At 52.0% G+C, this 25,839-nt stretch overlaps 10 protein-coding genes across 10 annotated transcripts; 5 read left to right on the top strand and 5 right to left on the bottom strand.

The window, feature by feature from the left end:
- Window positions 1–157: 157 nt before the first annotated feature.
- Window positions 158–2,249, top strand: CC1G_14545 (ATP-dependent DNA helicase RecQ; the record flags this gene model as incomplete). Its single annotated transcript, XM_002911067.1, has 4 exons — window positions 158–466; window positions 518–623; window positions 669–825; window positions 1,016–2,249. The coding sequence occupies 4 exons, from the start codon at window positions 158–160 to the stop codon at window positions 2,247–2,249; spliced, it is 1,806 nt and encodes a 601-aa protein (XP_002911113.1).
- A 447-nt stretch (window positions 2,250–2,696) lies between these two features.
- Window positions 2,697–5,816, bottom strand: CC1G_06652 (hypothetical protein; the record flags this gene model as incomplete). The annotated part of the gene is made up of 5 exons (XM_001839387.2): window positions 2,697–3,377; window positions 3,429–3,885; window positions 3,942–4,705; window positions 4,785–4,985; window positions 5,037–5,816. 5 exons carry the CDS (start codon window positions 5,814–5,816, stop codon window positions 2,697–2,699), a joined length of 2,883 nt encoding a protein of 960 aa, XP_001839439.2.
- A 541-nt stretch (window positions 5,817–6,357) lies between these two features.
- On the top strand, window positions 6,358–8,025 carry CC1G_06653 (fructose-bisphosphate aldolase). The gene is made up of 9 exons (XM_001839388.2): window positions 6,358–6,407; window positions 6,507–6,566; window positions 6,619–6,630; window positions 6,700–6,705; window positions 6,758–6,804; window positions 6,855–7,007; window positions 7,063–7,536; window positions 7,592–7,793; window positions 7,847–8,025. The coding sequence occupies exons 1-9, from the start codon at window positions 6,384–6,386 to the stop codon at window positions 7,943–7,945; spliced, it is 1,077 nt and encodes a 358-aa protein (XP_001839440.1). The 5' UTR covers window positions 6,358–6,383; the 3' UTR covers window positions 7,946–8,025.
- Window positions 8,026–8,694: 669 nt separating this feature from the next.
- Window positions 8,695–10,356, bottom strand: CC1G_06654 (hypothetical protein; the record flags this gene model as incomplete). The annotated part of the gene is made up of 6 exons (XM_001839389.2): window positions 8,695–9,069; window positions 9,137–9,221; window positions 9,295–9,391; window positions 9,469–9,528; window positions 9,600–9,719; window positions 10,230–10,356. 6 exons carry the CDS (start codon window positions 10,354–10,356, stop codon window positions 8,695–8,697), a joined length of 864 nt encoding a protein of 287 aa, XP_001839441.2.
- A 1,745-nt stretch (window positions 10,357–12,101) lies between these two features.
- On the bottom strand, window positions 12,102–14,026 carry CC1G_06655 (G1/S-specific cyclin-C). The gene is made up of 7 exons (XM_001839390.2): window positions 13,953–14,026; window positions 13,796–13,905; window positions 13,537–13,746; window positions 13,183–13,486; window positions 12,263–13,127; window positions 12,169–12,211; window positions 12,102–12,111 (listed from the first exon to the last, which is right to left on the bottom strand). Exons 4-5 carry the CDS (start codon window positions 13,434–13,436, stop codon window positions 12,287–12,289), a joined length of 1,095 nt encoding a protein of 364 aa, XP_001839442.2. The 5' UTR covers window positions 13,437–13,486; window positions 13,537–13,746; window positions 13,796–13,905; window positions 13,953–14,026; the 3' UTR covers window positions 12,102–12,111; window positions 12,169–12,211; window positions 12,263–12,286.
- Window positions 14,027–14,162: 136 nt separating this feature from the next.
- Window positions 14,163–15,605, top strand: CC1G_06656 (malate dehydrogenase). Its single transcript, XM_001839391.2, has 6 exons — window positions 14,163–14,437; window positions 14,498–14,581; window positions 14,636–14,641; window positions 14,697–14,720; window positions 14,772–15,320; window positions 15,381–15,605. The coding sequence occupies exons 1-6, from the start codon at window positions 14,216–14,218 to the stop codon at window positions 15,507–15,509; spliced, it is 1,014 nt and encodes a 337-aa protein (XP_001839443.1). The 5' UTR covers window positions 14,163–14,215; the 3' UTR covers window positions 15,510–15,605.
- A 453-nt stretch (window positions 15,606–16,058) lies between these two features.
- Window positions 16,059–18,516, bottom strand: CC1G_06657 (hypothetical protein; the record flags this gene model as incomplete). Its single annotated transcript, XM_001839392.2, has 11 exons — window positions 16,059–16,159; window positions 16,214–16,391; window positions 16,473–16,533; window positions 16,609–16,630; window positions 16,703–16,794; window positions 16,851–17,400; window positions 17,477–17,534; window positions 17,598–17,640; window positions 17,711–17,984; window positions 18,076–18,367; window positions 18,418–18,516. The coding sequence occupies 11 exons, from the start codon at window positions 18,514–18,516 to the stop codon at window positions 16,059–16,061; spliced, it is 1,770 nt and encodes a 589-aa protein (XP_001839444.2).
- Window positions 18,517–20,396: 1,880 nt separating this feature from the next.
- Window positions 20,397–21,183, top strand: CC1G_14544 (hypothetical protein; the record flags this gene model as incomplete). Its single annotated transcript, XM_002911066.1, has 3 exons — window positions 20,397–20,799; window positions 20,838–21,004; window positions 21,085–21,183. 3 exons carry the CDS (start codon window positions 20,397–20,399, stop codon window positions 21,181–21,183), a joined length of 669 nt encoding a protein of 222 aa, XP_002911112.1.
- A 402-nt stretch (window positions 21,184–21,585) lies between these two features.
- Window positions 21,586–23,827, top strand: CC1G_14543 (cytochrome P450 monooxygenase pc-2; the record flags this gene model as incomplete). Its single annotated transcript, XM_002911065.1, has 6 exons — window positions 21,586–21,708; window positions 21,804–22,289; window positions 22,609–22,765; window positions 23,084–23,212; window positions 23,442–23,557; window positions 23,624–23,827. The coding sequence occupies 6 exons, from the start codon at window positions 21,586–21,588 to the stop codon at window positions 23,825–23,827; spliced, it is 1,215 nt and encodes a 404-aa protein (XP_002911111.1).
- Window positions 23,828–24,382: 555 nt separating this feature from the next.
- CC1G_06659 (cytosine deaminase-uracil phosphoribosyltransferase fusion protein) lies at window positions 24,383–25,550 on the bottom strand (the record flags this gene model as incomplete). Its single annotated transcript, XM_001839394.2, has 7 exons — window positions 24,383–24,395; window positions 24,454–24,530; window positions 24,598–24,654; window positions 24,714–24,796; window positions 24,957–25,011; window positions 25,057–25,191; window positions 25,275–25,550. The coding sequence occupies 7 exons, from the start codon at window positions 25,548–25,550 to the stop codon at window positions 24,383–24,385; spliced, it is 696 nt and encodes a 231-aa protein (XP_001839446.2).
- Between the last annotated feature and the right edge of the window lie 289 nt (window positions 25,551–25,839).

Here is a 25,839-nt window from a genome sequence, read left to right as displayed (position 1 = left end):
CATAAACCCGATCGGACATCAATCGGGCCATCCTTAATTTGGTAGGAGGCCTCACGTGCACTGGAGGGCACCGCGTCGCGCGTCGTTGATCTGTTGGTCCTTGTTCTGTCACCATACCACATCCTCCAATAAGACATGTCTTTGCCCCCTTTCAACAATGTCGGCGCCCTTCTCGTGGTTCGATGATGCAAAAAGGGCCTTAATTCGCGGAATTCTTGAATCGCTAATCGAGCAATGGCCCAGTGGACCCAGGGACTTTCAAGTAGAGGCCTGTGCGAGCGTTATGGAGAAAAGGCCGCTCATCGTCATCGCTTCGACAGCTATGGGCAAAACGGCGACTTTTTTCACGCCTCTTCTTGTTTATCAGTACCTTGGTGCAAACCCCAGACCCAATGTTCCATCCTTTTGTCCTCCCAAACCGGTGGTCTTGGTTGTCACACCTCTGGTTGAGCTCGGAAATGCACATGTACGTTGTCGATGACTTTTGGCTCAATGGCTCACTAAAGCGCTGCAATAGGCCGAGGAAATGAAGCTATTTGGGATACGGGCTGTTTCTGTGAACAGTCATACGTTGGCAGTCGCACGGGAGGAGGGGCGGGATCTTTACAAGGAGATCAAGCACTGTCAGTGGTCGATGGTGTTTTTGTCCGCTGAAAGGCTCACGTCAGACGAAATTGGGACGATTTTGAAGGACGACACCTTTCGACACAACCTCGTACTCCTGGGTATCGACGAAGCCCACGTCCTAGTCCCATGGTCTCAAGAATTCCGCGTCGCATACCGCCAGATGGCCCAACTACGTCATCGACTACCAAAACATTGCGCGTTTGCCGCCGTCACAGCAACACTCACTCAGAAGGGCCTCGACGACCTGTGCAAGGAGCTTCACCTCGTTCCAGGGTCATTCCATTGCCTACGAACTACGATCCAGCGTCCCAATATCTGCACTGCCGTCGCCGAGCTCACCCACCCAATCACGTCGACCTCGTTTCCCGACCTCAAATGGCTATTCCAGCCTGGCATCAAAGCGGGTCGTCTATGTGGCCTCGCTTGACCTACAATGGCGGGTTGCATCGTACGGATGGCGCTTCTACCCTTTGCGCCGGCAACATCGAGCTGTTCGCCTTTGGAGCAGCATGACATCCGCGAGTTACAACCAGACAACCCTCGACCTCTTCGCCCAAGATCCGGAGACTTCTGTCATCGTTGCAACGGTCGCGTTTGGCATGGGAATGAATGTTCGCAACATTCAGTTCTCTATCAACCTCGGTGTCCCTGAGAGCCTGGAAAGTTTGGTGCAACAAAATGGCCGGGCAGGGAGGAACCTTATGATGGAGGCGTTCGGACTCACATACGTCCCCCAATCCATTCTCGACTCTCTCCGGAAGGACATCGCCGAACTCAACAACGACGACGCCTCACCTCAAGCACTGTATCAACGGGCCATCGCCTTCAAGAGAATCCGGGTTCCCAGTCCGAACACCACCAAGAAACCTAAGGAAGATCCAGTCGATCGCCTGGATGTGTATCTCCGGGGATTTCTTCTCGCATACCTTCTAGGCCTTTGCCTCGAGTGCGAGAAGAATATCTCTTTGGGAAACCCGCTTTATGACCCTGCTGTCACATGCACCGCCGCCCAACGTACACTTCCATGTGGCTCGTGTGACATTCAGTGGCACGTTCGCCTTCAACGCTACCTACCACCACCACCTCCACCACCACCACCACCGACTGTTTCGACCATCCCAACAGTCGCCGTACCGAGCGTGCCCGACACTTCCACTCCCAACACTTCGGCTCCACTTCTAATCCAGCTTGATCAGCTATGCGCAGCTCCAAACCCACCACCGACTTCAACATCGCAACCGTCCGAAGGAGCAACCACGGGCCTTCCTTCCAAGCTCACCAAATCCATGCTCGACAACCTCAAGCTATGGCTGGACGACTTTGCGCGCAAGCAGTGGAGCCAGAAGGACATTCCAGAAGCGCGCTATGCCCCGTTTCACAGGTATTGGAAAGGAATCCAAGTATCAGTCATTAGTCAACGGCTTTCGACATTTAATTCGTACACCAGTTTCGAGACTGCGGTTTCTGGGTGGGCATATCTAGAGGACGACGGTCCGCTTCTTTTTGAGCAGCTTACCAGACTGATCTCAGTGTACGTGAAGCACATTGAGGATGCCCGGATTGTGAGGAACGCAAGAGCTGCAGCTACGAGAGCACGAAACAAAGGTACGCCGATTCGGTGATTCTCGTGTCCAGTTACTTACATGATCTTCAAGCACTCACTGCTGCTCGTAATGCTGAAGCACGACCGGATGAACCGCCACCACAGTTGCCGCTGACTATTCGCATACCACCTCGTTCGACCTTATCACAAGTACCCGACTTCTTAGAAGACGAGTTCGACCCACCACCACTGTCAACAATCATACAGGGAGTCCAACCCCCGTTGCACGTGCCAGACGAACTCAAAGACAGCTACAACCCCCCGGTTCTGTGCACAATCAGAGATGGGTGCACCACATCGTCTCAAACCCGCAAACGAAATGCGAAGTCCCTCGGAAAGGAGAACCAGCCCACGGTTGCAAAGCGACTGCGGATACATACGACGGTAAGTCTAACTAGCTACCCTATTGATGACATCCGTTTTCTAATCCTCCTCGTTGTCTCCTTCCACTACAAAGACTTCACCATCAACAGAGACCATCCGCGGACGAGGTGATGTCACTGGTATGTCCTCCAGCTCGTCTCGCAAGTCCTCGTCCCTCTAACTCGAGGTCCTCATCCAGCTCAAGCCTCTCTGCCTCGCTCCCTTCCTCGATAGCTCCATACCCGCGTGCCTGTAGCCGCGTAGCATATTCGGACGACCGCGCAATAAACTTCTTTAACTTGCCGTCTACAATCTTGTCGTGCCCGACGGAAAAATCGTCTTGAACCGAGAACCCGTATGTCCGTCCAGCTCGATATTTGTTCAACTGGAATTGCCGTATATGACTGAGGAGAAGATTCCGTTCATTGTCGAGCTTTGGGTTGGTGTGACGTTTTGTCCGTGCCTGCAGTTGGACCCTCTGTTCCATTTCATCTTTCAGTTTAAGGAAGTGGTGGATGTTTCGGGCGACAACCTCGCGGTAGAAAGGATCATCGAAGGACTTCCCCTTGTGCTGAACCATCTCCTCCAGCCAGAAATTAAAATGCTCCTGCAAAAGGTCAAGTTCGATATAGCAACCCGGAAGACCACTCAAATTAACCAGCCAATAGAACATCAACGCATGTCGGAGTTCCGGGGAGAATTCCCATTTGAAGTTGCAGTAAATCTCGAGAAGGAAGGTTGAATAGAATGGGTTCTTGCTCCCAGCAAATGTGAAGATCCAAACCTGATGAACAACGGTGAGTGTAAGTGCGATTGCTGTGGAGTTTCGACTCACTTTGAACATTTCAAGCAATCGACCTGTGTCACCCTCGGAAACGGCAAGGCAGACCTCCCGCCACCACAGCGCGTCACGTAAAAATAAAGTGATATTGGCTGCAGCCTTATCGCTTTCCCTGGTATCGGGCGGCTGGGGAACCGGGAGTGGGTCGGGGTCTGGAATCGCAATTCCCTCGTCTTGAAGATCACTTGTCGCTGGTCCCGTATCTGGTGTCGGATTGGGAGCAGGATTTGCTGGAGTTGTCGATTGTATCTCTTCGGAGGTTGTCCACTCAGTGCCAACAGGTATGCCGGGATTCCTCATGGATTGGGAAGGAGTAGACACAAATTGATAGGCTTGTGAAGATGCGTGGCTATGAGACAGCCGTCTGGCGCGAGAGACAAGATCCCCAAAGGGAGGGAGGGTACTCATGTGTTCGAAGTGTTGTACGAGGTCGGTTGTTCTGAACTCCTGCCTGCATTGTTTCAGTTAGTCATTTTGCTCGATACACAGATGAGAGACGACACTCACTCCCATACATTCAACACCAATGCCTCAAATGAAAGATTCACAAGGTGCTGGCCATCGTAAAAATCAACCTTTCGGAGATCGGCTGGCTGGGGACAACCGGTGAGCTGAGCGAAGAAGGCCAAAGAGCTTGGGTCGGTGCTGTCGCCGTGATGTCCTCGAACGACCCGCGATAAGTCAGTCCATTTGGCATGCCACACCTCCAGCAGTGGGATCATCCAACCAAAGCTTTCGAAGGTAAGCTCTTCAACTGAAGACTGCTTCCGCAGGCGAAGAAAGGCGTCAAATGTCTTTCCATCGCCGGAGAAGGGCCAGCAACGATTGTCGATGGTTTCCTCCGTTATGCCGAGCTGAGTGGATGCGAAATCAATGATTGCTTCTCTCAGCTCCTGAACCTTCATCTCGTCTGCACTGTTCGTCGCCAATGGATATACCTTGGACTGAAAGTTCTTCGGACGCTCGAACTTCTTTAGGCCACTGTCGGAGAACTGTTTGAGGTGTTTTCGATGGTCGGAGTTGGAAAGCGAGGGTACATGATGGATGAGGACGGAGAGGAATTGGTAGGCGGCTACTCGTTCAAGGTGCGTCCAATCGATATCGTCCAGTATCATATCAGCTGTTAATGTGCGTCGTTCGTTCTTCGCCTGTCGTTCAAGCAGGTTTGTCAGGTTGAAAGCTTCTGGGTCGATGTTATCCATCTGTATTGCAGTTGCCGCCATTCCTTTGACCATTTCACTAACCCTCCCCAGACCGTGGTCGCGTTTCTTCTTGTAGGCTTGGATATTGTCGCTGACACACCACACATGTTTCCTCGACGACCTCTCACCCGACCACGAGTTCCCTTACCTCCTTTCCTTGTTCTTTGGACATGTTTTTGAGGGCTCGATGGGTGGATGAGTAGGAAACGGACATTCCGAGTCGGCTCTCAACACGGAACATCGTCTTTGGTGCAAGCGCCGAAAACATCCAGATACCTCGACATAAAGGAATGAGGTTGGCACGATTGGATTTCGCAAAGGCGAGTGACATTATAGCATTAGTGCAAACCTAAGATGTCCGTTAAGTGTCACTACAAACATCACGGTTACGGACACGTACCAGTCGCTTCGGACGGTATTTAATTACCGGGCCCTGATCTTCTTCTTCATTGTAACCCGTGAACTTTAGCATGCAGTTCCAGAGAACCGGTGCGTTCTCCTTCGCAATCTGTGCACCCTTCTCAAAACTGAAGTCTTCTATCTTTGCCCAGCTAGCTCTCTCGTCTTCACGGCTCCCTCTGCCTCCTTCCTTCAGCTGGGCACGGATATGCAAGCCTGACCTCCTCTCTACCATCCGCTCAGCTTCTTCTCCAACCATATCTATGACGGCACGACTCGCAAATGTGGCAAATGCTTTGATGGCAAGGGGAATTTCCGTGAAAGGCTTCTTATCTTCGAAGGGGTGTGTCGTTGCTGGGGAGTCTCCTGTCTCTCGAGCATTTCTCCAAATCTCTGCTAATATTACCCCAAGGTGCGGCTTTGAGGTGCCATTAAAGAATGCTGTGAGCATACGTTGATGCTTCTCGCTTCGCGTGGCTCGATTAGGATCGGATTGGGCAGGGAGTTTGTCGAAAGGATTGATTCCATCCAGGCCACCTTTGCTCCGGGGATCACGCTTCTCGAGCCGGAAGAGGAGGTACAAAAACGTGGCGAGGTTGAGGTTATTGTCTGTTATAGCTTGAAGGACATTATCGACCTTCTGTTCAGCTGTACGCGCAGATGCTCGAGGGGTTTTGGAGGCTGAGGGAGGAGGGGGAGGAGGCTGGGGAGGCTGGCCTCCATCCGGCCTTGGTTTCTGTGGAGTTTGAGCTCCTGGATTGAAAGGAATGGACCCGAACATCGTTGAGACGATGGATGCGTGCACGATGAACATTATTTGCGCCAATCTACAGTGATTGAGACATTCTACACCACGATCGAGCAACTCTACGGTAATTCAGTCAATAAATAGGTCAATAATTCGAATATATCCGAGACTGTCACATGACGTTTTGGGCTCTCAAGGCTCGCGTCTCCATCACCGAGATGGCCGAATCGACCCACCAGCCAAAGACGCGGCAAATGGGAGCAGACCTTTTCAGCCAAGAGATCGACTTCTCATCTCTGGCGATTAGGTCAGCAACGGAGACTAGAAACTGGTTTTGCATCTCTGAAACTCCTATAAAATTGTTAAGATCCGCCGGTAATTAAGCACTGGCACGGTTCGGGTAGCTAATCGTCATAAACGAGAGCCAAGGCGCTTCCGGGACTTCCAAATAGGGGCGGCGGGGCACCGATAAATCCATGGCACGTGATGAGCGATGACATCGATCACCGTCATCTCCCGCCTAAAAGGGGGGGTATATAAGTCGCTAACTTCTTGGTTCTGGACCACCACCATCGTCCTCTCGATTCTCAATCTTCACAAATGGGTCTCCTCGACATCGTCCCCGTAAGTAATCGTCGTCCTCGTCGTCAGCCGCAGCGAGCAGCGCGGTGTCCTCGCCATCACTAGTCCGTTGTCACTGATAACGCGCGATCGAATCTATAGGCTGGCGTCTTGACTGGCGACAATGTTCGCAAGGTCTTCGAGTATGCTAGGGAGAACCAGGTATGCCATCATCCAACTGCTAAAGGCGATCCTCGCTGAACAGATTTTCTAGTTTGCTATTCCTGTGAGTTCGCAATGCGCCTTGTAGACTGGAATGATAAGTTACTGAAGAGGGGTTGGATCCATTGAACAGGCCATCGTGAGTACTGGATATCGGAACTGTATGGACAAGGTCACTGATTGCTTACTAGAACGTAACTTCGACTTCAACTGCCAACGCGGTTCTCGAAGCTGCTCGGTAGGCCCATGAGATTCGCGAAGCCGTCCCAATATTGATCCCGCGTCTAGTGACATCAAGTCCCCTATCATCCTCCAAGTGTCGCAGGGAGGCTCCGCGTTCTTCGCCGGAAAGGGTCTCGCCAACGACAAGCAGCAAGCTTCCATCGCTGGTGCCGTCAGCGCCGCTCTCCACATCCGAAATGTTGCCAAGCTCTACGGCGTGTAAGTGGTCAGCCTCCTCTCAAGATCCGGACAATCGACTCATCCCATTTTGCAGTCCTGTTATTTTGCACAGTGACCACTGCGCCAAGAAGCTCCTCCCCTGGTTCGATGGCATGCTCGAGGCCAACGAGGCCTACTACAAGGAGCATGGCGAGCCCCTCTTCTCCTCTCACATGTTGGACCTTTCCGAGGAATCCAAGGACGAGAACATCGAGATTTGCGTCAAGTACTTCAAGCGCATGGCGCCCCTCGGTATCTGGTTGGAGATGGAGATCGGTATCACTGGTGGTGAGGAGGATGGCGTCGACAACACTGGCGTCGACAATGCCGCCCTTTACACCCAGCCCGAGGAAGTCTATGACGTCCACAAGGCCTTGAGCGCCATCAGCCCCAACTTCAGCATTGCTGCTGCCTTCGGTAACGTTCACGGTGTCTACAAGCCCGGAAACGTCAAGCTCCACCCTGAGCTTTTGGCTAAGCACCAAGAGTACGCCTTCAAGCAGATCGGTGGAAACAACCCCAAGCCATTGTACGTCTTCGCCATTAATACGCTTTCTATCTTGTTGCTGACGAGAGTCTAACAGGTACCTGGTCTTCCACGGTGGATCTGGCTCGTCTCTCGAGGAGATCTCTACTGCTGTCAAGAACGGCGTCGTCAAGATGAACGTCGACACTGATACCCAATTCGCATACCTCACTGGTGTCCGCGACTTCATTGAGAAGAAGTCTGGCTACCTCCAAACTCAAGTTGGCAACCCCGAAGGTGCCGACAAGCCCAACAAGAAGGTTAGTTCTCAAGTCATTTTTCCGCTCATACATTTCCTGACCCTCTATCCCAGTACTACGATCCCCGTGTCTGGATACGCGAGGGTGAGAAGGTTTTGGCCGAGCGTGTTAAGCAGTCCTGCAGGGACCTCGGCAACGTCGACCGCCTCTGATCTGTTTTTTCAATGGACTTTGGGTAGTGAAATACTAAAAGATGTAGAATGTACGAATATAAACGGTATCTTTATTGCTCTGGATTCCCTTGCGTGGTTAGCTTGCGCTTGAGAAGTTCCTTGCGTCCATCCTTCCTTAGCACTATGGACTTGCTATGTCTCCTTAGTAGGAGATTTGTTTTATGTGAGCGGGAAGCCCTACCCATCGCTGACCATGTTCTTTGGATCCGAGTCCTCGGAGCTCTCGGCTAAAGCGGGCGCTAAAGTGTCCGGAACGCCCGAACTTGGCAACTTGATCCAGCTGAAGCAATGCTCTATCCCGGTGATTAGGCCTTTGTGCCAACTTTCAAGCAACGGACAAAAGTGTCACGATACGCACATGATCTGCAGAAACTGAATTGAATCAACAGGTTCGTAACCTGGATCCAGTCGCCTTTGATGCACAGGGAGGGTTGTGCTAATTGATCACCGTGATACCCTCAACTTTGACAGGCAGCGCTGGCCGGTTGAGAGGCCCGTTCAATCATTGACACTTGCAGTGGAGGAATCTAAAGGCCATACAGTACAGGCCGCAGTGAACCTAAAACTACGTAGGTAATACAGACGCAAGAAGTCAGGGAACTCCGATAGGAACGAATGTGGAGAGCTTAAAGTTCTACAAGGTGGTCAGATGTACAATGTCATGACGCGTGCGGGTTTGCTGATGTACACACGTACTAACTCGGCTACATGTCATTCCATCCATTATTTTACACAGCCCGAGGTCTCCCCACCAACCTCGTCCGATCAAACTCTACATCCTCTCCGGGGTCAGGAAAACTGCGCTTGAAATCCATCGCCGGAGCCTGAGAGAAATCCGACAACATGATATCTTCCGATTTCTGTCCTTCCGTCGTCTCTGTCACCTCAGTCACAGTGGAGATGGCGGTTAAACCTTGTGCTGCCGTTGTACGACCTGCGAAGCGGAGGTCGTGCGAGATTGGGGGGATGGTGAACCCCGGGGGCTGGTTGTCTTCGTGGATACCTGCTGAGCGGAGGTTGAGGACTAGGCGGGAGATCATTGTTGATGTTAGGAGTTGGTTGAAGGAGGCGGCGATGGGTTTGAGGTCTCCTCTTGTCGTCACCTGGATGCATATCAGAAGAGGTTAATTAAGAGATGGAGCGATGAGAAAGAGCGACGAGTGGACTCACGAAGAAGATTAATGTGTTGGCCAAGTTGGAAAGGAAGATGACAAGGAAGTAAATGGCGCCGTCTCGTACGAAGACATGATTCGTCCTAAGCGTCCACATCCCCAAAGTCTCTAATCAGATACACTTGAAATCTGCGATAGGCAGGAAAATGGACGTACGGTGATCCAGAAAAACTCGTCAGATACCTCCTTCCTCTCCAGATCGTCATGAAAAAGATAACCGAGTCTGTTACGAGTGGTGTAACCCAGAGACAGGCTGTTTTGTCGACCGCCAAACCACCCAATCATCTATCAGCTCCTCATCGGAGGATTTTGATAAGCGTTGAAACTTACGAAAAAGATGGTGTGTTCCGGTGTAGATGCAGCCTACCAAGCCCGGCGGTAATGGGATGGCTGAACAGTGCATCATCATCAAAATTGATTCAGCGTTAGGCATCCAATATCGCTGTCTGTCGGGGACGTACCGAATCCCGTACTCAGACCAATGGCGGATAGCACAATCTGTGCTGTCCACAGCGTCATCAGGAATACCAGAACGCGTTTACTCCGGGCGTAGAGGGCGTAGACGCGGAGTATCATCACCACTAAGACATGTCGGCGGTGAAGTGAGGCTCGTTAGTATTCGACATTACGTATACCACAAAATAAAATCAAGGGATAGTGAAGACTCACGCTCGCAAACTGCCATTTCATGCACACGTCCGTTAGGTTATGATCCATGCCGGAACAGAGATGGTTGATGGTATAACAATGTACGCACTTCCGACCATGGCAACACTCGACGCTCCTTCGAAAACGGAGTACTTGTCGCATCTAGCGTGGGTTCGGGACGGTTAGGGGACGTCATGTTCCTGTCCAAAGCAAAGTACCCACAGCTGAATTCCATATGAACAAAAGGGGTATCGTCAGTTCCGGTACTACCAAACAGAGGACGGAGCGGGTGGTGGTGGGGTAAAAGCGTACCAACCTCTTTCGTCCACCGGGGATCATGGAATGCTAAGTATCGTATTGTATTGGGTAGAGTCAAAGTCGATGAATGAATATAATTGACCACGGGACCCCATCATGTGCCCTCAAGCTCAAGTTGTACTCACCGTTAATAATTGCCACATACTGCAGCGGCGTTCCATACCGATTGACAAGGAACAACGCTGAACCTAGGGAGACCCTCCGTTTCCAGATCTTCTCGAGCTGTGAGCGGGGGTGTGGGGTCGTATCCATTCAGGCATTTAGGCAGGAAGGTGGAGTGGAGTAACGGTGGGGAGAGTGAGTAGTGCGTTCCTTTGGTGCTCGGAGAGAGAGTGCACCTCGATGTCGAATGTTATGACTAGAACCCAGAACGGAGAAGTGAGCGTTAACGTTAGCGTTGCGTTGCGGACGAGGATTATGAAGGGGACGAGACGCACAATGATCATAGAGCAATATCCCGAGGCCCGAAACTTGGATGTACTTCGCCACTAGCCTAACAAAGGTGAATATAAAATCGAGTCAATGAACTGTCTTCCTCCAATGTATACGACACAGTCTAAACCCAATGGTCAACGACGTACAAATGGTAGGCAGTCAACCTAAGTTCCTCTGCGTCGATATCCATCTGAAGATCTAGAAGCCCGCCAAAGTCCAAGTCCAAGTCCAGTCCAAGTCCAAGTGGAAGCCGCCGAAGGCCAAGTCGAACGGGGGACGTCGTAGGTCAAAGTCGTCGTCGACTGGTGAGGACAACGGGGTGCAGTGAACAGGGGGATCTACTGAAGAGGCGTAAGTGGAAACGTACGGAAAAGAAATCAAAGATGACAATGACACAATCCCTTCTGTCTTTTATACGAATCAGCAACTACGCAGCATGGATGTATGTTACCCTGTAACGGCTACCCATAACATAAACCGACGAAACCGTCATTGATGGTTCGCCACCACGAAAGATCCCTTCGCTCTTACGAGAAGGGATACTTAAAGCGAGAATGTACATACGTACGTAGCGTTGATAGCGTTGAACAGATTCAGAAACAGACCCTTGTGACAAGTGAATCAATGATCCCTTCAGCCCCTGTTGTGTTGATCAGTAAGTTTCAGACAGAAGATGTTAGGCGTTTGGCTAACCAGACCTTAGTTTAAGCCGAGTTCTAGTCTGCGCACTCGGTCGTCCCGGCCGTCCAACAGCAGCGAAACGCAGAAACCACAGGGTCCGCATTGGACTGGCGTGCCTTAGAATAGCTTCTTCTCCTCTTCAAGTCTTCAAAGTCGTTACGGTTCAAAGGTTCACCCCTGCAGACCCCACCTCAGTGGAGACACGAAATCTTCGAGCCGCCAGAAACGGGGATGAGGCAACATGCAACATGTTGTCCCTTATCCCAGCCGCCGTCCCCCCAACATAGTTAGATTGGAGTAACGTTGCTCGGTTCGGAGTAGCTTCTTCATCAACTTGAAATTCAGATTCGCACCCGACTTGAAATTCGCATCCGCCACTGGGAGATCAGGAGATCACCCAAACGCGCGCACGAGTCTCTCTGCGCACATCCATGTGAACCTTGTCATCTAAGAAGGGGAGAGATAAACGTTATCCTGATACCAACAGCAGCTAGTGTCCAAAGACAGTGACGTACCGTTCAGATCGTAGGTTACTTTCCTCGAAGACATCGCAAAGGGATTGGGACATCTGCCAACCATGTGGCAACATAGTACACTCTTGGCAGCTCATCCCTGGAGATATCGCTCGTTTCCCTGCGCCGGTAGGTTAAGGCTGCCCCTGCGGGGGTTTCATGATCACTGGAACCGTGCAGAGAACCTGGGAGAGAGCGTTCTGATCGAGACGTGCCGCGGGAAGCTTGCTAACTTGGTCGGTACTTGGAGATTTAGCACTACTCGGGTTCTTGGGAACCACTCGGTAGTCGCGGACGAGATTATACCGCAGTTGGAGCAAGTCTTGCAATAACACCGGGCCCAAATATAATTTCAGGTTGAGGTAGGGGTGAATGGGCGCTAGAGACGACAGTGATTAATGAGGCGATCACTTTGTGGGTTTTGAATTGGACGGACCTAAAGGTACATTGATTGGCTTGAATTGTAGAGCTAATAATACCTTTGGGAGGGGTGTCAGGATGTAGCAGCCGAAAGAAAATCCAGGACGTACATCCATACGCAAAACTACGATTTTTCACCCATAAGCATTCATCCCCAACACCCTATTAAGGTGATACTGCTGATTCATCGACACCCCAGTCATAACCGACGAAGCAGCAGACGACGTCCCCGAACCCTGATCATGCGCATGCAGCCCACCAAGTGGTACACCACCCGGCCCCGGCAGCGCCACCGAACTCGCCATACTGGGGGGCAAACCCAACAACTCGCCTTCACCTCCATACGCCAGATCGAGTAGCCGCGACTCCCGCATGTCCAGGAGGATCTGGGAGAGGAAGGCGGTGGTTATCGGCGCTGGCGCTGGTGCGGAGGGGAGCGCGAGTGCAGACTGGGACTCGCGTTCCAGGGAGCTCCTGACGGGGATGGTTGTTTCGCTGGAGACGGAGGTGACGTGTACCCCGCTCCGGGGTTTGCCTTTCGATGATAAGAGACCAGCTTTGAGATCGGTATGGCTGCTCGAGCGGGAAGCTATACTCTTCTTGCTCGAGCTGCTCGCTAGACCGGCGACGGGTGCATCAGCGGCACCGTCCTCCTTGTATCGTTCCCATAGCGTGTAGAGCGAGATGATTTCTTGGGCGATGGTGGCGACTAGAGGCAGGGAGACGTTGAGTTGGGCGAGGAAGGTGATGGGGTCGGGATTTTTGGCGGGTGGTTTGGGTGCGTGGTGGTGGTGGGCTTGTCGGGAAGACCGGCGGGGCTGGCGTTTCTCGTCCTCGTGGCTATCAGCGGTGTCGGTGCTAGATGTGCGATCTGGCGGGTGGAGGATGAACGTAAGGTAGAGTGCGGCGATGGCGATAAGGTGCGGGGGGTAGAGAAGGCAAAGTTCAGAACGGTAGGTATCGTTAATGATAGACCTGAAAGGGGTTAACTTAGTTGGGTCTCATTGGTTTATGATAGGAGATTGCTAACCAGGCTATTTGAAGGGCTTCTTTGGACAGGACGAGTTTTCCTTCGCCTGTTCCCCAGTACCGCGATCCTTTGTCTATACCCACACCAGCACCGTGGTTGCCACCCAACTCGCCAGCTTCTTCCTCTTCTCCTTCTTCGCCCTCCTCACCATCAGAGTCCTCGCCAGAAGACGTTCTGCATAGGGCGAGCAGTGTGCGATATGGATGGTACACCACGAGGTCGCTTTCGAGATCGTCGACGAGATAGAATTCCATCTCTGCTAGCTTGGAGTTGTCAGAGGGAAAGTTCTTGACGCCATAGTGGTCTGGAGGCGAATCAACTTTAAGCGCTGGTGGTTAGCTACGAGGGACGTACGGCTGAAAAGACTCCTCGACTCTGCGATCACGTTCTTGATGTGCACGGGTGATTCCTCAGCCTTAGCAGCGACATAGATGCAGGCTGAGATGACCAAGAACGGTTCAGTCTCACAATAAGCGTTCTTGAGGTAGAATCGCCTGAAGAAGACGGTAGCGGTCGCAATCACTCGCTGCCTTAGTTGTAATTTCTTCCCCAACCTGGTGATAACTGGAGCGTGGCTCAGCTAAATTCTTCTGGGGAGGATATTGATGCTCACTGTTGGCGAAATAGATGGCCAAAAAGTCTAGATGTTCAGGGTCGGACACGTAGACGAGGTCGTCTGCGCGTGCCTGCTTGAGTACCGCCCGGTTTACAATCCATCGCGTGCTATAACCTAGTCAGAACTGTCTTTTATTGGATACTAGACGCTCGACCTTACTAGTGGGAGCTAGCCCAAAAGTCTGTCGCCATTTGTGACGAGCTCGTCGTCGAGAACGATGAGGTCAGAGGAAAAGGGTCGGGCGGGGGGACGGGCCGGCTGCAGTTGCCCCAACCATTTGTGACGTGCCGACTCCGACCGAAATTTCGTCCGACAAGTTACGGAGGCATTCTATAGGGCGTGTCACCGGTTTTTCTACCTTTCTCCACAACCACCACCTTCTCCTCTTCATCCAAAAGGTTTCTCAGAAACTCAAAAATGTTCGCTCGTGCTGCTCTCAGGACTGTCTCTGCCCGCTCCTTCTCGACCTCTGCCGTCAGACAGACTCGTGTCGCCGTTCTCGGTGCTGGTGGAGGAATTGGACAGCCTCTTTCCTTGCTGCTCAAGAGCGATCCTTTGGTCTCTTCTTTGAGCCTTTACGATATCCGTGGTGCTCCTGGTGTCGCTGCTGATGTGAGCCACGTCGACACCGCCAGCGAGGTATGCTATCCTTTCCACCGCGTTTCCGAACCAGGTTGGATTGCTAACTCGGTGTTACAGGTCAAGGGATACGCTGCCGACCAACTCGACCAGGCCCTTGAGGGTGCCAAGGTCGTCGTCATCCCCGCTGGTGTCCCCCGTAAGGTGTGTATTCCTGCTCATTCTAACGCGTGTTCATGAACTGACGATTTCCTGCAGCCCGGTGTAAGTCTTCACGTGTCTAATTTACCACTTCATTAAGCTCATTTATCCTCTCAAGATGACCCGTGACGATCTCTTCAACGTGAGTCTTCCCCAACTCTCCCAGTTTACAATGAACTAACTCTGTGCTCAGACCAACGCTTCCATCGTCCGAGATCTCGCTGCCGCCATCGGCCGTGTCTCCCCCGAGGCCCACATCCTCATCATCTCCAACCCCGTCAACTCCACCGTCCCCATCGTCGCCGCCACCCTCGAGAAGCAAGGCAAGTTCGACCCCCGCCGCGTCTTCGGCGTGACCACCCTCGACGTCGTCCGCGCCGCCCGCTTCGTCGGCGAGGTCACCGGCAAGAACCCCCTCGACACCCCCATCACCGTCGTCGGCGGCCACAGCGGCCCCACCATCGTGCCCCTCCTCTCCCAGTCCCCCACCGGCAAGACCATCTCCGGCGAGGCCTACGGCAAGGTCGTCCACCGCATCCAGTATGGCGGTGATGAAGTCGTCAAGGCGAAGGACGGCGCGGGAAGCGCGACCTTGTCCATGGCCTATGCTGGTGCCAAGTTCACCAACTCGTTGCTCCGTGGTTTGAACGGAGAGAAGGGCGTCATCACCCCCACCTTTGTCAAGAGCCCCCTCTATGAGAGCCAGGGCATCGACTTCTTCTCCTCCAACGTTGAGCTTGGCGTACGTCTTTTCTTTCTCATGATTCTCTATATACCTGGACGCTGATCTTGCTATGTTTAGACTGAGGGTGTTGCCAAGATCCACCCCATTGGCGAGATCTCTGCTGAGGAACAGAAGCTCCTCGAGGCCTGCCTCCCTGAGCTCAAGAAGAACATCGAGAAGGGCAAGGCTTTCGTCGCTCAGTCCTAAACGATTAAAAAGAGCTTTATGAGTAGGCGGTGGTTAGATGGTAGAGTAGAGCATTTTTGAGGTGCATATAATTTTCATTACATTGCATAATTCTCGAATTTCTGCTCTGTGTGTGTGTGTGATGAGTGTGAAGGGAAGGGAACGTTGGGGAGGTGGTCGGGGGATTCCGGGATCGTATGGCCTCAGGTGTTAGGGACGGTTTTTCCTTAATAGGTAATACTGAAGTTAAGCGCCCTTCTCCCCATTAGCGCTCCTGTCAATGTCGGCTCGATTGCGGATTTGACGGCAGGCACCCTAGGCCGTATGGTGAGTTCTTGCGGCAATTGATGAGAGCCTTTGCTACACCCTTTCCACTACGCAACTATGCAAAACTACAGTCAATGATCAGCTCACGTGACACGATCGCCTAACGAGACAGGACGAAGAAGAGTTAGGCCCTGAAGGCTCCGTTCACATTCTTTACAGGCAAATTTGTACTTAATCTCTTATTCAGACTATGTATTCGATATTCATACAACTACGGAGTCTTTACAGGTAATTAAAGTATATTCAGGTCCTCAAAGGACCATAGACACGACGAGCCGCAGCTTCCTTCGCGATCTTCTCGACAGCGTCCATCCATTGTTCTACATTGACGCCTTCCAAGCTTCCTGTTGCGCTTAGCGAGTCGGCAAGTAAGTCCCTCTTCGTCCTCCTCTTATTACTTTCGCTGACATTGTCCCCTTTATTGCCCTCGTTCCTCCTCTTATTACCCTCGTTGTCACTCGGGAAAAGCGAAGCATCAACGTCGCATACGGTTCCAACTTCTGGCAGTGTTCCGTTGTTGAAGTACTCGCGGATGCGGAGTTGGGTGCAGAATGAGGTTGTGGTCATAGAGCCGTGCTGGGATGCGGTATTACGGGTTAGAATATGATTTAGAGACGAGGTTAGATTTATTTGATGAATGAAGAGTGTCCAACGTACCCCAGGAGCATCTTGTGTGAGGACGACGGAGCCGGGGAATCCTTTGGATACTTTCTTTGCGCTGGGAGAGGTAAATCGGAGATGGGTGGTTAGTTAGCTCTTGGATGTTGTTGAAGGAGGGAAAGGAGAGGCGTACTGAGCGAGTGGGGTTACGGGGTCTAGCATCCAAGGCGTTAATTAATATCAAACTTGAGGGAGCGGTTCGCGAGGAAATTGAACTGAGGACGTACCAGCGGTATTCCCGATGAACAAAATGGGGTGGCTCGTATTGGCGACATACGGTCCTTCAAGCGCAGGCCCGGGCGTCTTCTTAGGCCATCCCCTGTCAATGGAGCAAAATTACAACACAACCCAAGAGGATGGATGGATGGAACACACAGACAACTCATCCGCCCCCACGCCCATACACCCGCCCACTCTGATTTAGCACTAAACTCCGCAAAAGCTTGCTTCATCTCCTCCAAGCCGGGAGGGATTCGTGCTCCATCGCTGCATGCGATAACCGCCGCACCTTCCACCACAACACCACGATCCGGTTCGTCCTCATGATCTGGTTCGCAAGGACACTCAAACGCCCGCGCCCCGCCCAACTCGAAAAACGGCTGCGGATTTCGGTCGTCATGTAGCGCCGCCAACGCCTCTGCCAGCCTCGGAAACCAGGCATACGGACTATACAACGAATAAAAAACGACGGTTTGGAATTTCGAGTAGTCGAGGAGTCCGTAGACCGGCCTCCCATCAAAACGATTGGGGTAATAGACGGGGATGGGTGAGTTGCGGATTTGGTTGATGAGGGAGAGGTATTTGGATTGGATGCCGGAGGGGGTGGACTCGTGGAAGGCGCAGGTGGAGGGCCCGGCGGATGCGCAGGCGTCGAAGAAGTGGGTGAGGATTGTGGGGGCGTCTTGGAGGTCGTCGCTGAAGGTGACTGGGGGAGTTTGGTGGGTTGTGTGAGTGAGGAGGGAAAGGGGAGGGGGAGGAGGGGAGGGAGGGGGGAGACGCACGGTTGTAGTAGTCGTCCATGTTGACGACGCCGTCTAGGACCATTCGTTCGACCTTGTCCTATACATTTACAGTCAGAACATGTTACCTTTCGGTCCAAGGTTTGAAGCGGGGTTAGCTTACGGGGAACATAGTCGCAAACGTCGCGCCTAAAACAGTGCCATACCTAATGCTCCAACATCAGTTTGAACCCCAAGCACACACACCAAAAGAAAACAACCAGAAGAACAACGCACGAAATACCCCAATACATCAGCTTCTCCCTCCCAAAGCTTTCCACAATCCTCAACATATCTCTAGCCGTATTGGGTGTATTTATATGCTCTAAATACCTGTTCTCCTCTGCGTTGTGCGCTGTGGCGAGTTTACCGATGACATGTCCCAGACCCCATGCTTTAGACACGCCTTCTCCGGAACCGCTGACCATTTGTTTCAAGTAGTTTTCTTCGAAGAAAGTGCGCTCGGCTTGGGTTTTGAAGAGTGAGACGCGGGGTGTGGAACGGGCGATGCCTTGAAAGTTTATATTGGTCAGATCACAGGGGACGGACTTCAATACGCAAACTTCGAGATGTGAGTGTGATCCTGGCGGACTGGGACGTACCTCGCGGATCAAACCCAACAAGATCAAAATGAGGACCAAGTTCAATTGCGAGCCAGTACCCAAGTGTGTGGATAAAGTCGATTCCACTTTGCCCCGGCCCCCCGGGGTTGAAGAGGATAGGCCCTTTGTACTCCTCCGAGGTGCGTGGAACTCTTGCTGGCATGCGCGTTAAGGCGATTGAGGCTTTGGGTCCTGTGGGGTTGGTATAGTCCAAGGGAACTTCCAGAGTGGAGCATTCGAAGTCGAAGTTGCAGCGGTGCCAGGTTAGGTTGACGGTCTGGGTTGGTTGGATCTGGTTGGAACTGTAAGCGCTGTGTTAGTCGGGGAGATGGAGGGACGCACTGAATCCCATGAGAACGACTCGGATTGGGCCTGTGCGCACGCCGACAGGCTTAACAGCGCAAAGAACAAACTAACAAGCGATCGAATGCTTTTCTTCATCACGAATCGCAGTTCAACAGAGAAGCGAGGGAAGAGGACGGGTGAAAAAGACCGTCCATCGGAATATCCTAAAGCTCTTAAATAAGAGCTCTTAGGCCGATAAAATAGCTGTGCACGGTGCACACCTTTAGTGTCAACATCCACGCGCTCGTTTTAGGATTCCTAATGCGTCCCAGGGAGCCGACTCAGCGCTCAAGCCTGGTGCCGTTGCCGTTGGGACTAGAGCCGAGCGTAGATTCCAGTGTGATCCTGCATTGGCGGGGGAATGCGGGGATCCTCGTCTGTGTTTCAGCGTAGAGGTGAAGGCGGCGTCTATCGATGAAACTCTGCATGAGAACGTGCGATTCTGTTGGGCCAGTGGAGGAACGACGGGCGCGGAATCACCCGAAAAGTCGGGATACCTTCCAAATGAGGGGATGTGGCGGTGCCTGGGTCGTCTCTACTGTCTCCCGTTCGAACGTCGGTCCTTCGAATTCACGTCGCACTCAGGCTGAATATATCCCGGAATTTATTTCTCCAGTCTCAGCTGTGACTTGATTAATACACGTCTCTGGTGAGCTCCCATATAGTACCACATCGACACACGGCGATCACTCGAGCGGCTACTGACAAGAAGCTTAAATTTGACACCTTGAGTATTCAATGGTCCTCGATACTCCAAGTTTAGCAATATCAATAGAGACATTTACACTTGTACGCAGGTTATCGTATTAAAGAATGTCAAGTTGTCTAGCTTCAAACGTCTTCTAGATTCAGTTGTCTTTCAGATTATCCTCATCCTGACATGTTGCTATTCTTGCGACCCGTTTCCCACCCGATGTCGAGCAACTCGACACCTAATTGTCTTCATCATTACCCTTCAGTAAGCGCGCTCTCTCTCTTAGCCGGAGTAACTGCGTTTGTGTGCGAAGAAGAGCCGGTACGGTGGACAGACCTGTAGAATAGAAGAGTATTATTAGAATATACATTCCAAACCTATCTTCTGTCTCAGAATTTCAAATCCACTCTTCCTTCTTGTGGGCTCCCTCTGGGTTAGAAGTCGCCGACAGAATGGACAGAAACTCATCTGCGCTCCCCAAACTCTTATTATATATCACCGGAGAACCCAGACGCGTCCAGTGTGCCCCCCTATCTCCCAAAGACGCGCCCAGTCAATCAAAAATAGGGGCATCAATTTCCATTTCCAAGGTGCTTCCCCGAGGTTCCGACCTCTATGACGCAAGAGCATCGTTTCATTGAGTTGAAAGGTTCTACAGAAGTGAGCACATGGCGTCTGCAACAGTCTATGCTTCCTCTGCAGACCGCTGTGGCCGTATAGCCGGGACACCGGGGCGCTGGCACCCACAAACCCTCGGGCTTTCACTGGAGAGCCTTGAAATCAGGTGCCCGAGTGCGTGCCGTCAAATGTATGCTCACAAATCGTGACAGGTGACGAATTACATTCCTTACAGGCTCATAAACTCCAAGTTGATTTCTCAGGGCGATTGACAAGAATCGCATTCAACACCGGCGTTTCGAGCACCGGTGACAAGTTCAATAATTCAACTCTCATGTCCACTTGAACATGTACTCTACATGTCTCGGTGCTTAAGAACTAAAGATAGACAAGTTCGCCGCCGTTACGCTCAAGACCCGATGAGGAGCTCTGCGTCGTGCGAGAAGCTCGATACACAACTCCAATCAATACTAGTTCCAGATAGGACTTCCTTCTGAATTCGAATTCGATGAACCAATCAGGCGATCGTGGGGTCGCACTTCGCACTTCCTATATAATAGCCTATAACTAGGTTTCTATTCTTGACGGCGCACCATATCGATTTGAACCCTAGTCTCCAGTTCCACTTCCTCCCTGAAGCTGAACCCAAAGCTGGAAGCTAGCAATGGCAATAACAATTCCTAGCCTCTATACAGACCGCGTCCTCTCGCGCCTCCCACCAGGCCCGCGCTACCTCCTCAGCAAACCCACCCTCCCCATCCTCGCCTTCCTCATCTACGCAACCAACGCTCTCTCAAACTCGCTGTCAAATTCAATATACCAATCTCACCACGCTCTACCCACTGGCAGCCCAGCCTCAGCCTCGCTATGGATCAAGTTCCCCCTCTTCTGCATCCTAACCTCAACCCTGATCGCGGTCCACCGCTATACACGATTCTGGCGAGAGGCGAGGAGGGCGAGGGCGGTGGGTGCGGAGGTTGTGCCCGCTGTTGGGGAGGCGTGGCCTAGTGTGCTTGGAGTAGGCGTTATGAAGGAGGTTATGAGGAGTTTTAGGGATGGTTATCCGGGTGAGTGCACAAGTCCGAGTACGCGGTGGAGCTTGAAGCGGGATTCCACTTCTCCAAGCCTGGGACGGAATCCCGCTTCGAGATTGGGAGAGGAGTTTTTAGTGTTGAGGAGGTCGCTAATGGATTCTGTGTAGCGGAGGTCTTCCTCGATTGGATGAAGGAGTATGGGAATACGTTTCAGCTCCGTGCGCCTACTGATAGTAGGGTGAGACCTCTACCTCCCGCCTCTCACTGGAACGTTATAAGCCCATCTCTTACTCATTCTAATTTCTTGCGAACGGACAGATTATCACCTTCGAACCTGATCATATCAAGGTTAGCCTCCAAGCCTCCACTCCTTCTCTTTCTCTCGAGAACTTCAAGCTCCATTCGGCGGTCAACTGACGACATTTCGTGGTACTTACTTGCAATCATAGGCCATCCTAGCGACGCAATTCGAGAACTTCATCAAAGGTACGCTTCTCTCCTTCCACCCTATCATTGAGGCGGGGATATTAGACCCAGAAGGAAACTCACTACCCCAAATCGTCTATTATGTGCCGCTACCTTCCGTGTAGGCGATATATTCAAGGCTCAAATGGATTCTCTACTCGGAGTGGGCGTGTTCAATTCGGACGGTACGTCCCCTCTACCCTACCATACCCGTCTCATCTTCCCGTAACTCATCGTTCGACGGAATGCATATTGTAGGGGAGATGTGGAAGTACGTCTCCTCTCCACCCCTACCTTAAAAAAAGAGCACTAGGTTAAACCTAAGGATTTACGAAATTCAGATTCCACCGCTCAATGACCCGCCCGTTCTTCACCCGCGAACGTATCAGCGACTTTGAAACGTTCGACACGCACGCCGAGGAAGCTCTCCACCTAGCTCGGGGGCGGTTGCGGGAGGGGTATCCTATTGATTTCCAGGTGCGTATGTGCGCTGATGGGTAGTGAACGTCGGACGTTAATGGGTATTGAATTCTGGGTATCGAACGATTGATTTATGACGCTTGGATATGTAGGACCTGGCAGCGCGGTTCACACTCGACTCTGCATCGAGCTTTCTCTTCGGCAACGACGTGCGTTCGCTGGAAGCAGGATTGGCTTACCCACCTTCTGGCACTGCTGCGTCCCAACCCCTCCCTTCCTCTCCCCCTTCTTCTGCTTCCTCCAACAAAAGTCACAACCAAAACCACACCTTCGAAACCCACCCCTCAAACACATTCGTACACGCCTTCCAATCTGCTCAACTCCGCTCCGCCTTCCGTACGCGGCTGGGGGAGCAGTGGGCTCTAGCAGAGTTTTGGGGGGATAAGGTTAGGAAGGAACGGGGTATTGTGGATGGGTTTGTGGAGGCGGTGTTGGAGAGGGGTGTTAGGGAGTGGGAGGAGGAGGAGGAGCGTAAGTTGAATTTGGGGATTGGGGAGAAGGGTAACAGTGGAAAGGCGGAGGGGGAAGGGGAGAGGGAGAGGGAGGGTAAGGAGGACGTGACGCTTTTGCAGCATCTTGTGCGAACTACGCAGGGTACATCCGTCTGATCTCGCTGAAAGGCTATCACTGATGTCGATCTTGCGATTTTATCTTGTCTAGATCGGAAGATATTAAAGGACGAGGTGAGATAGGCGCCCGTTCATTCAACGAGCGGCTATTGATCGTCGATGGATACCGTCTCATATCTAGCTCGTCAACCTCCTCGTAGCAGGTCGAGATACCGTACGTCACATTCTTCCAATTCGTATCCAAACTGACACCTCACCCTCGGATGCTCGTAACACCTATTATCATCCCAACCTTCAAACACCCGGCCAATTATCAACTCCTACTCAGTCAGCTACACTCCTAACATTCGCCCTCTACGCACTCACCCAACACCCACACGTCGAGTCCAAGCTCCGCAACGAGGTTATATCGAAAGTGGGGTACAGTAGGAGACCGGATTATGAGGATATGAAAGAGTTGAAGTATCTAAGGGCGTTTGTTAATGGTGCGTAGCATGGTCCACGTTGGATATCATTGATTCGTCAGGCTTGAAGGTTACTGACTGGCGTTTGGATGAACGGTACTGGTGTTTGAATGAACAGAGGTTCTGAGGTTGTACCCTCCTGTGTACGTTCGGCTTCCTTCCACTCCTCTCCCGCCGCCTCCAAGACGAAGGCTGATTTCCGTTTGTCTGCTATGTATGTAGACCGTTTGATAGTCGGTACGTCCTCTAGGGTCTTATCTCCACCTACCCCTCCTCATGACATCCTCTTCACAACTAAATTCCTGACTGGCCATGAATTCGCGCTATGCAGTGTATCAGTAAACGAAACGATCTGGGAATCCAAAACGCCCGAAGGGGAGGTTAAGAAACATTATATCCCAGCTTCGACGCGGATTCTGTATGGGGTGATGTATATGCAGAGGAGGAAGGATTTGTGGGGGCCTGATGGTATGTGGCTTGGACATTTCTTTGGGGTGGCAGGGGCGTTCTGATTGACTCGTCTTCGTCTTCGTCATCCTCGTCGGTTATCATTGGCGGACCCGCCTTCTAATTGGCCCACCTCGCACTGCCGCTGACCCACTCTCCGTTGTCACTGGCCCACCCCATCCAACCTGACCACTTCACGACCCTACCGAAACCCTTACGGGCGGCAACCCGCGTACATCATCCAACCCAGCCGAAGAATTCGACCCCGACCGCTTCATCGACTCCCGTCTCCAAAAGTACCTCATACCCAACCCGTACATCTTCTGTCCGTTCAATGCGGGTCCGAGGATTTGTCTAGGGCAACAGGTGCGTGTTCAAACTTCAGAATGCGATAAAATTTAGAGTTGGCATACTAACAACCAGTCGAAACAGTTCGCCTACCACGAAACATCCTTCTTCCTCATCCGGCTCATCCAGCAGTTTACGAACTTCCGTTTGGCGGAGGATGCGATGACTGAGGACACGAAACCCCCGAAACATTGGAGGGAAGATAGAGGGAGGTTTGGGGGGAGGGTGGTTGAGAGGGAGAAGGTGTGGCCTAGTTCGCATTTGACGTTGTATGTCAAGGTGAGTTAGGATTTTGGTTTTTTGGTTTTTTGGAGGGGGTGGGGGATGGGGGTTGTGTGGTGGATGTGGGGGATGGGGTTTTTTGTTCTGGACGTAGGGGATGTGTTCCGATCCTGGAATGCTGGAGGAGAAAAAATCGAGGATTGAAGATAGGGGAGTGGGGCATGGGGATTGAGCGCCGAACTGACATCTCTTTCTTTGTACAGGGAGGCCTGTGGATCCGGATGGACGAGGTTAGATCTGAGGAGAGAACTGCGTGAAATGAGCGGAAGAGTGGGTTGAATTGAATGGTCATGACTGTCATCGTGGCCTCGCGTCTTTTTGCTGCATTTATGCAATGTGAAGTATGTATGTATTCGTTTTGAATTCGCTTGCTGTGTACCGGAGTACTGGCTAGTATGGTCAGTACACTGTGTAAGATCTGCGTTGCTTACCACCGAGAACGAGACGAAAGTGCACAGCTGGGAGCTTTGAATTTGAACCCGGAAAAACCCAAATCCGTATCCATATCCAAGAAATAATACACCGAGACTTGGAAGAACAGAGCCCTAATCGATTCTGCCTTTATGTGCAGTACCTGCAAACGCACGCGAGTGAGACAAGCGGAAGACAATCGAGGACGGTAAAAGACGCACCTCCTCTCGCCGAAATCTCCCAATCCGGGGATGATGTATGCTTTTTCGTTGAGGCCTTGGTCGATCCAGCCTGTGATCTGTAAAGCGCGTCGCGAGATTCAGGTGAGGATGCAAAGGCTATAGGGATGGGTGGAGGGTACGCACCACTTTGAGCGACGGGAAGCGCGATGTGAAGGCTGTGAGGCCTTCTGGTGAGGAGATCTACGAGGGTTAATGATAATGATAAGGATAGTGCACGGAGATGGATGTGGCGCACGCACCAGGTTGATAAAGATGATGCGTTCTTCTGGGACACCGTGTTCGATGAGCACTTCGACGGCTTTGATTGCTGATCCGCCCGTTGCTGTGTGCATGTTGGTTAGTTAAATGGATCGAGGAGGATGAGGGAGGAACGCGGTGTACCGAGCATAGGATCGAGCAGGAGGACGTAGCGCGATGCGATATCGGGTGGGAACTGTCATCGTTGAGCAACGTAGCTTTGGTGAAGAGATCGTGGCGTGTACCTTGGAGTAGAAGAGTTTTGGTTGGGTCGTTTCTTCGTCCTATCCAATCCATGTTCTGTTAGGAATTTGGTTTGAGGGGACGGGGAATAAGGGGACGCACCCGCTGAATGAGGATCTTGCCTATCCTAACACTCCGACACACCTCCCTTAGACCGGCTTCCATCGCCTCTCCCGCACGAAGAATAGAGACACCGCATATCTTGCCTTCGAAGCCGACGCCTTCGTATGTTGCTCCCTACATTCCAGATATATCAGCTTAGCCCATGCCACCCTTCCAATCCTCCCCGTCCACTCAAACACTCGAGCACCAGCACTCACCGTAGGCGTCTCAACCGTCCTCTTCACAACCGGCAAATGATTCAACCCCTCCTCCACCAAAAGCCTGATAATCCTATCCGAGTAGAACAAAAAGTCGCCGCGGGAGGTTTCCTTGTCCCTGATGATCGTATACAGAGCTTCGAGTTGGGCGGTCTGCGGGAGGGTGAAGACGCTGGGCGGGAGGGGGTTGAGGTGGGCGAGGTTGGTGTTGGAGGCGTTGGCGGGCTGGGGTGGGGCGCAGGGGGGTTTGGGGGCTTCGGGTGTTAGGGAGGACATTGTGTGGGCTGGGGTGGAAGTGAAGAAGAGGGAAGGGGTGTGGTGGTGGTGGAGAGAAGAAGGGTTACATAAATGGATTGTTATTGGGGTGATTACCGTGCGTGCTTAGGTTGCCGCATGGACAGCGGGTCTCGCTTGTCCACACCGGACCTTGCAGATAACAACTCTGCGCATTCCAAGTCTCAACTTTTCTTCCATATGTGTAATTATTCTGTAGGAAGGGCATTTGATGTCCTGAATTCAAGTGTAGGGGGTTAGGGAGAGAAGGTTTCGAGGAAGGCTTTGGACA

This window comes from Coprinopsis cinerea (assembly GCF_000182895.1).
Source record: "Coprinopsis cinerea okayama7#130 chromosome 5 map unlocalized cont3.5, whole genome shotgun sequence".
Taxonomy (NCBI): domain Eukaryota; kingdom Fungi; phylum Basidiomycota; class Agaricomycetes; order Agaricales; family Psathyrellaceae; genus Coprinopsis; species Coprinopsis cinerea.
The sequence above is the reverse complement of the archived record's forward strand: the minus strand, read 5'-3'. Positions and strand labels throughout refer to the sequence as shown.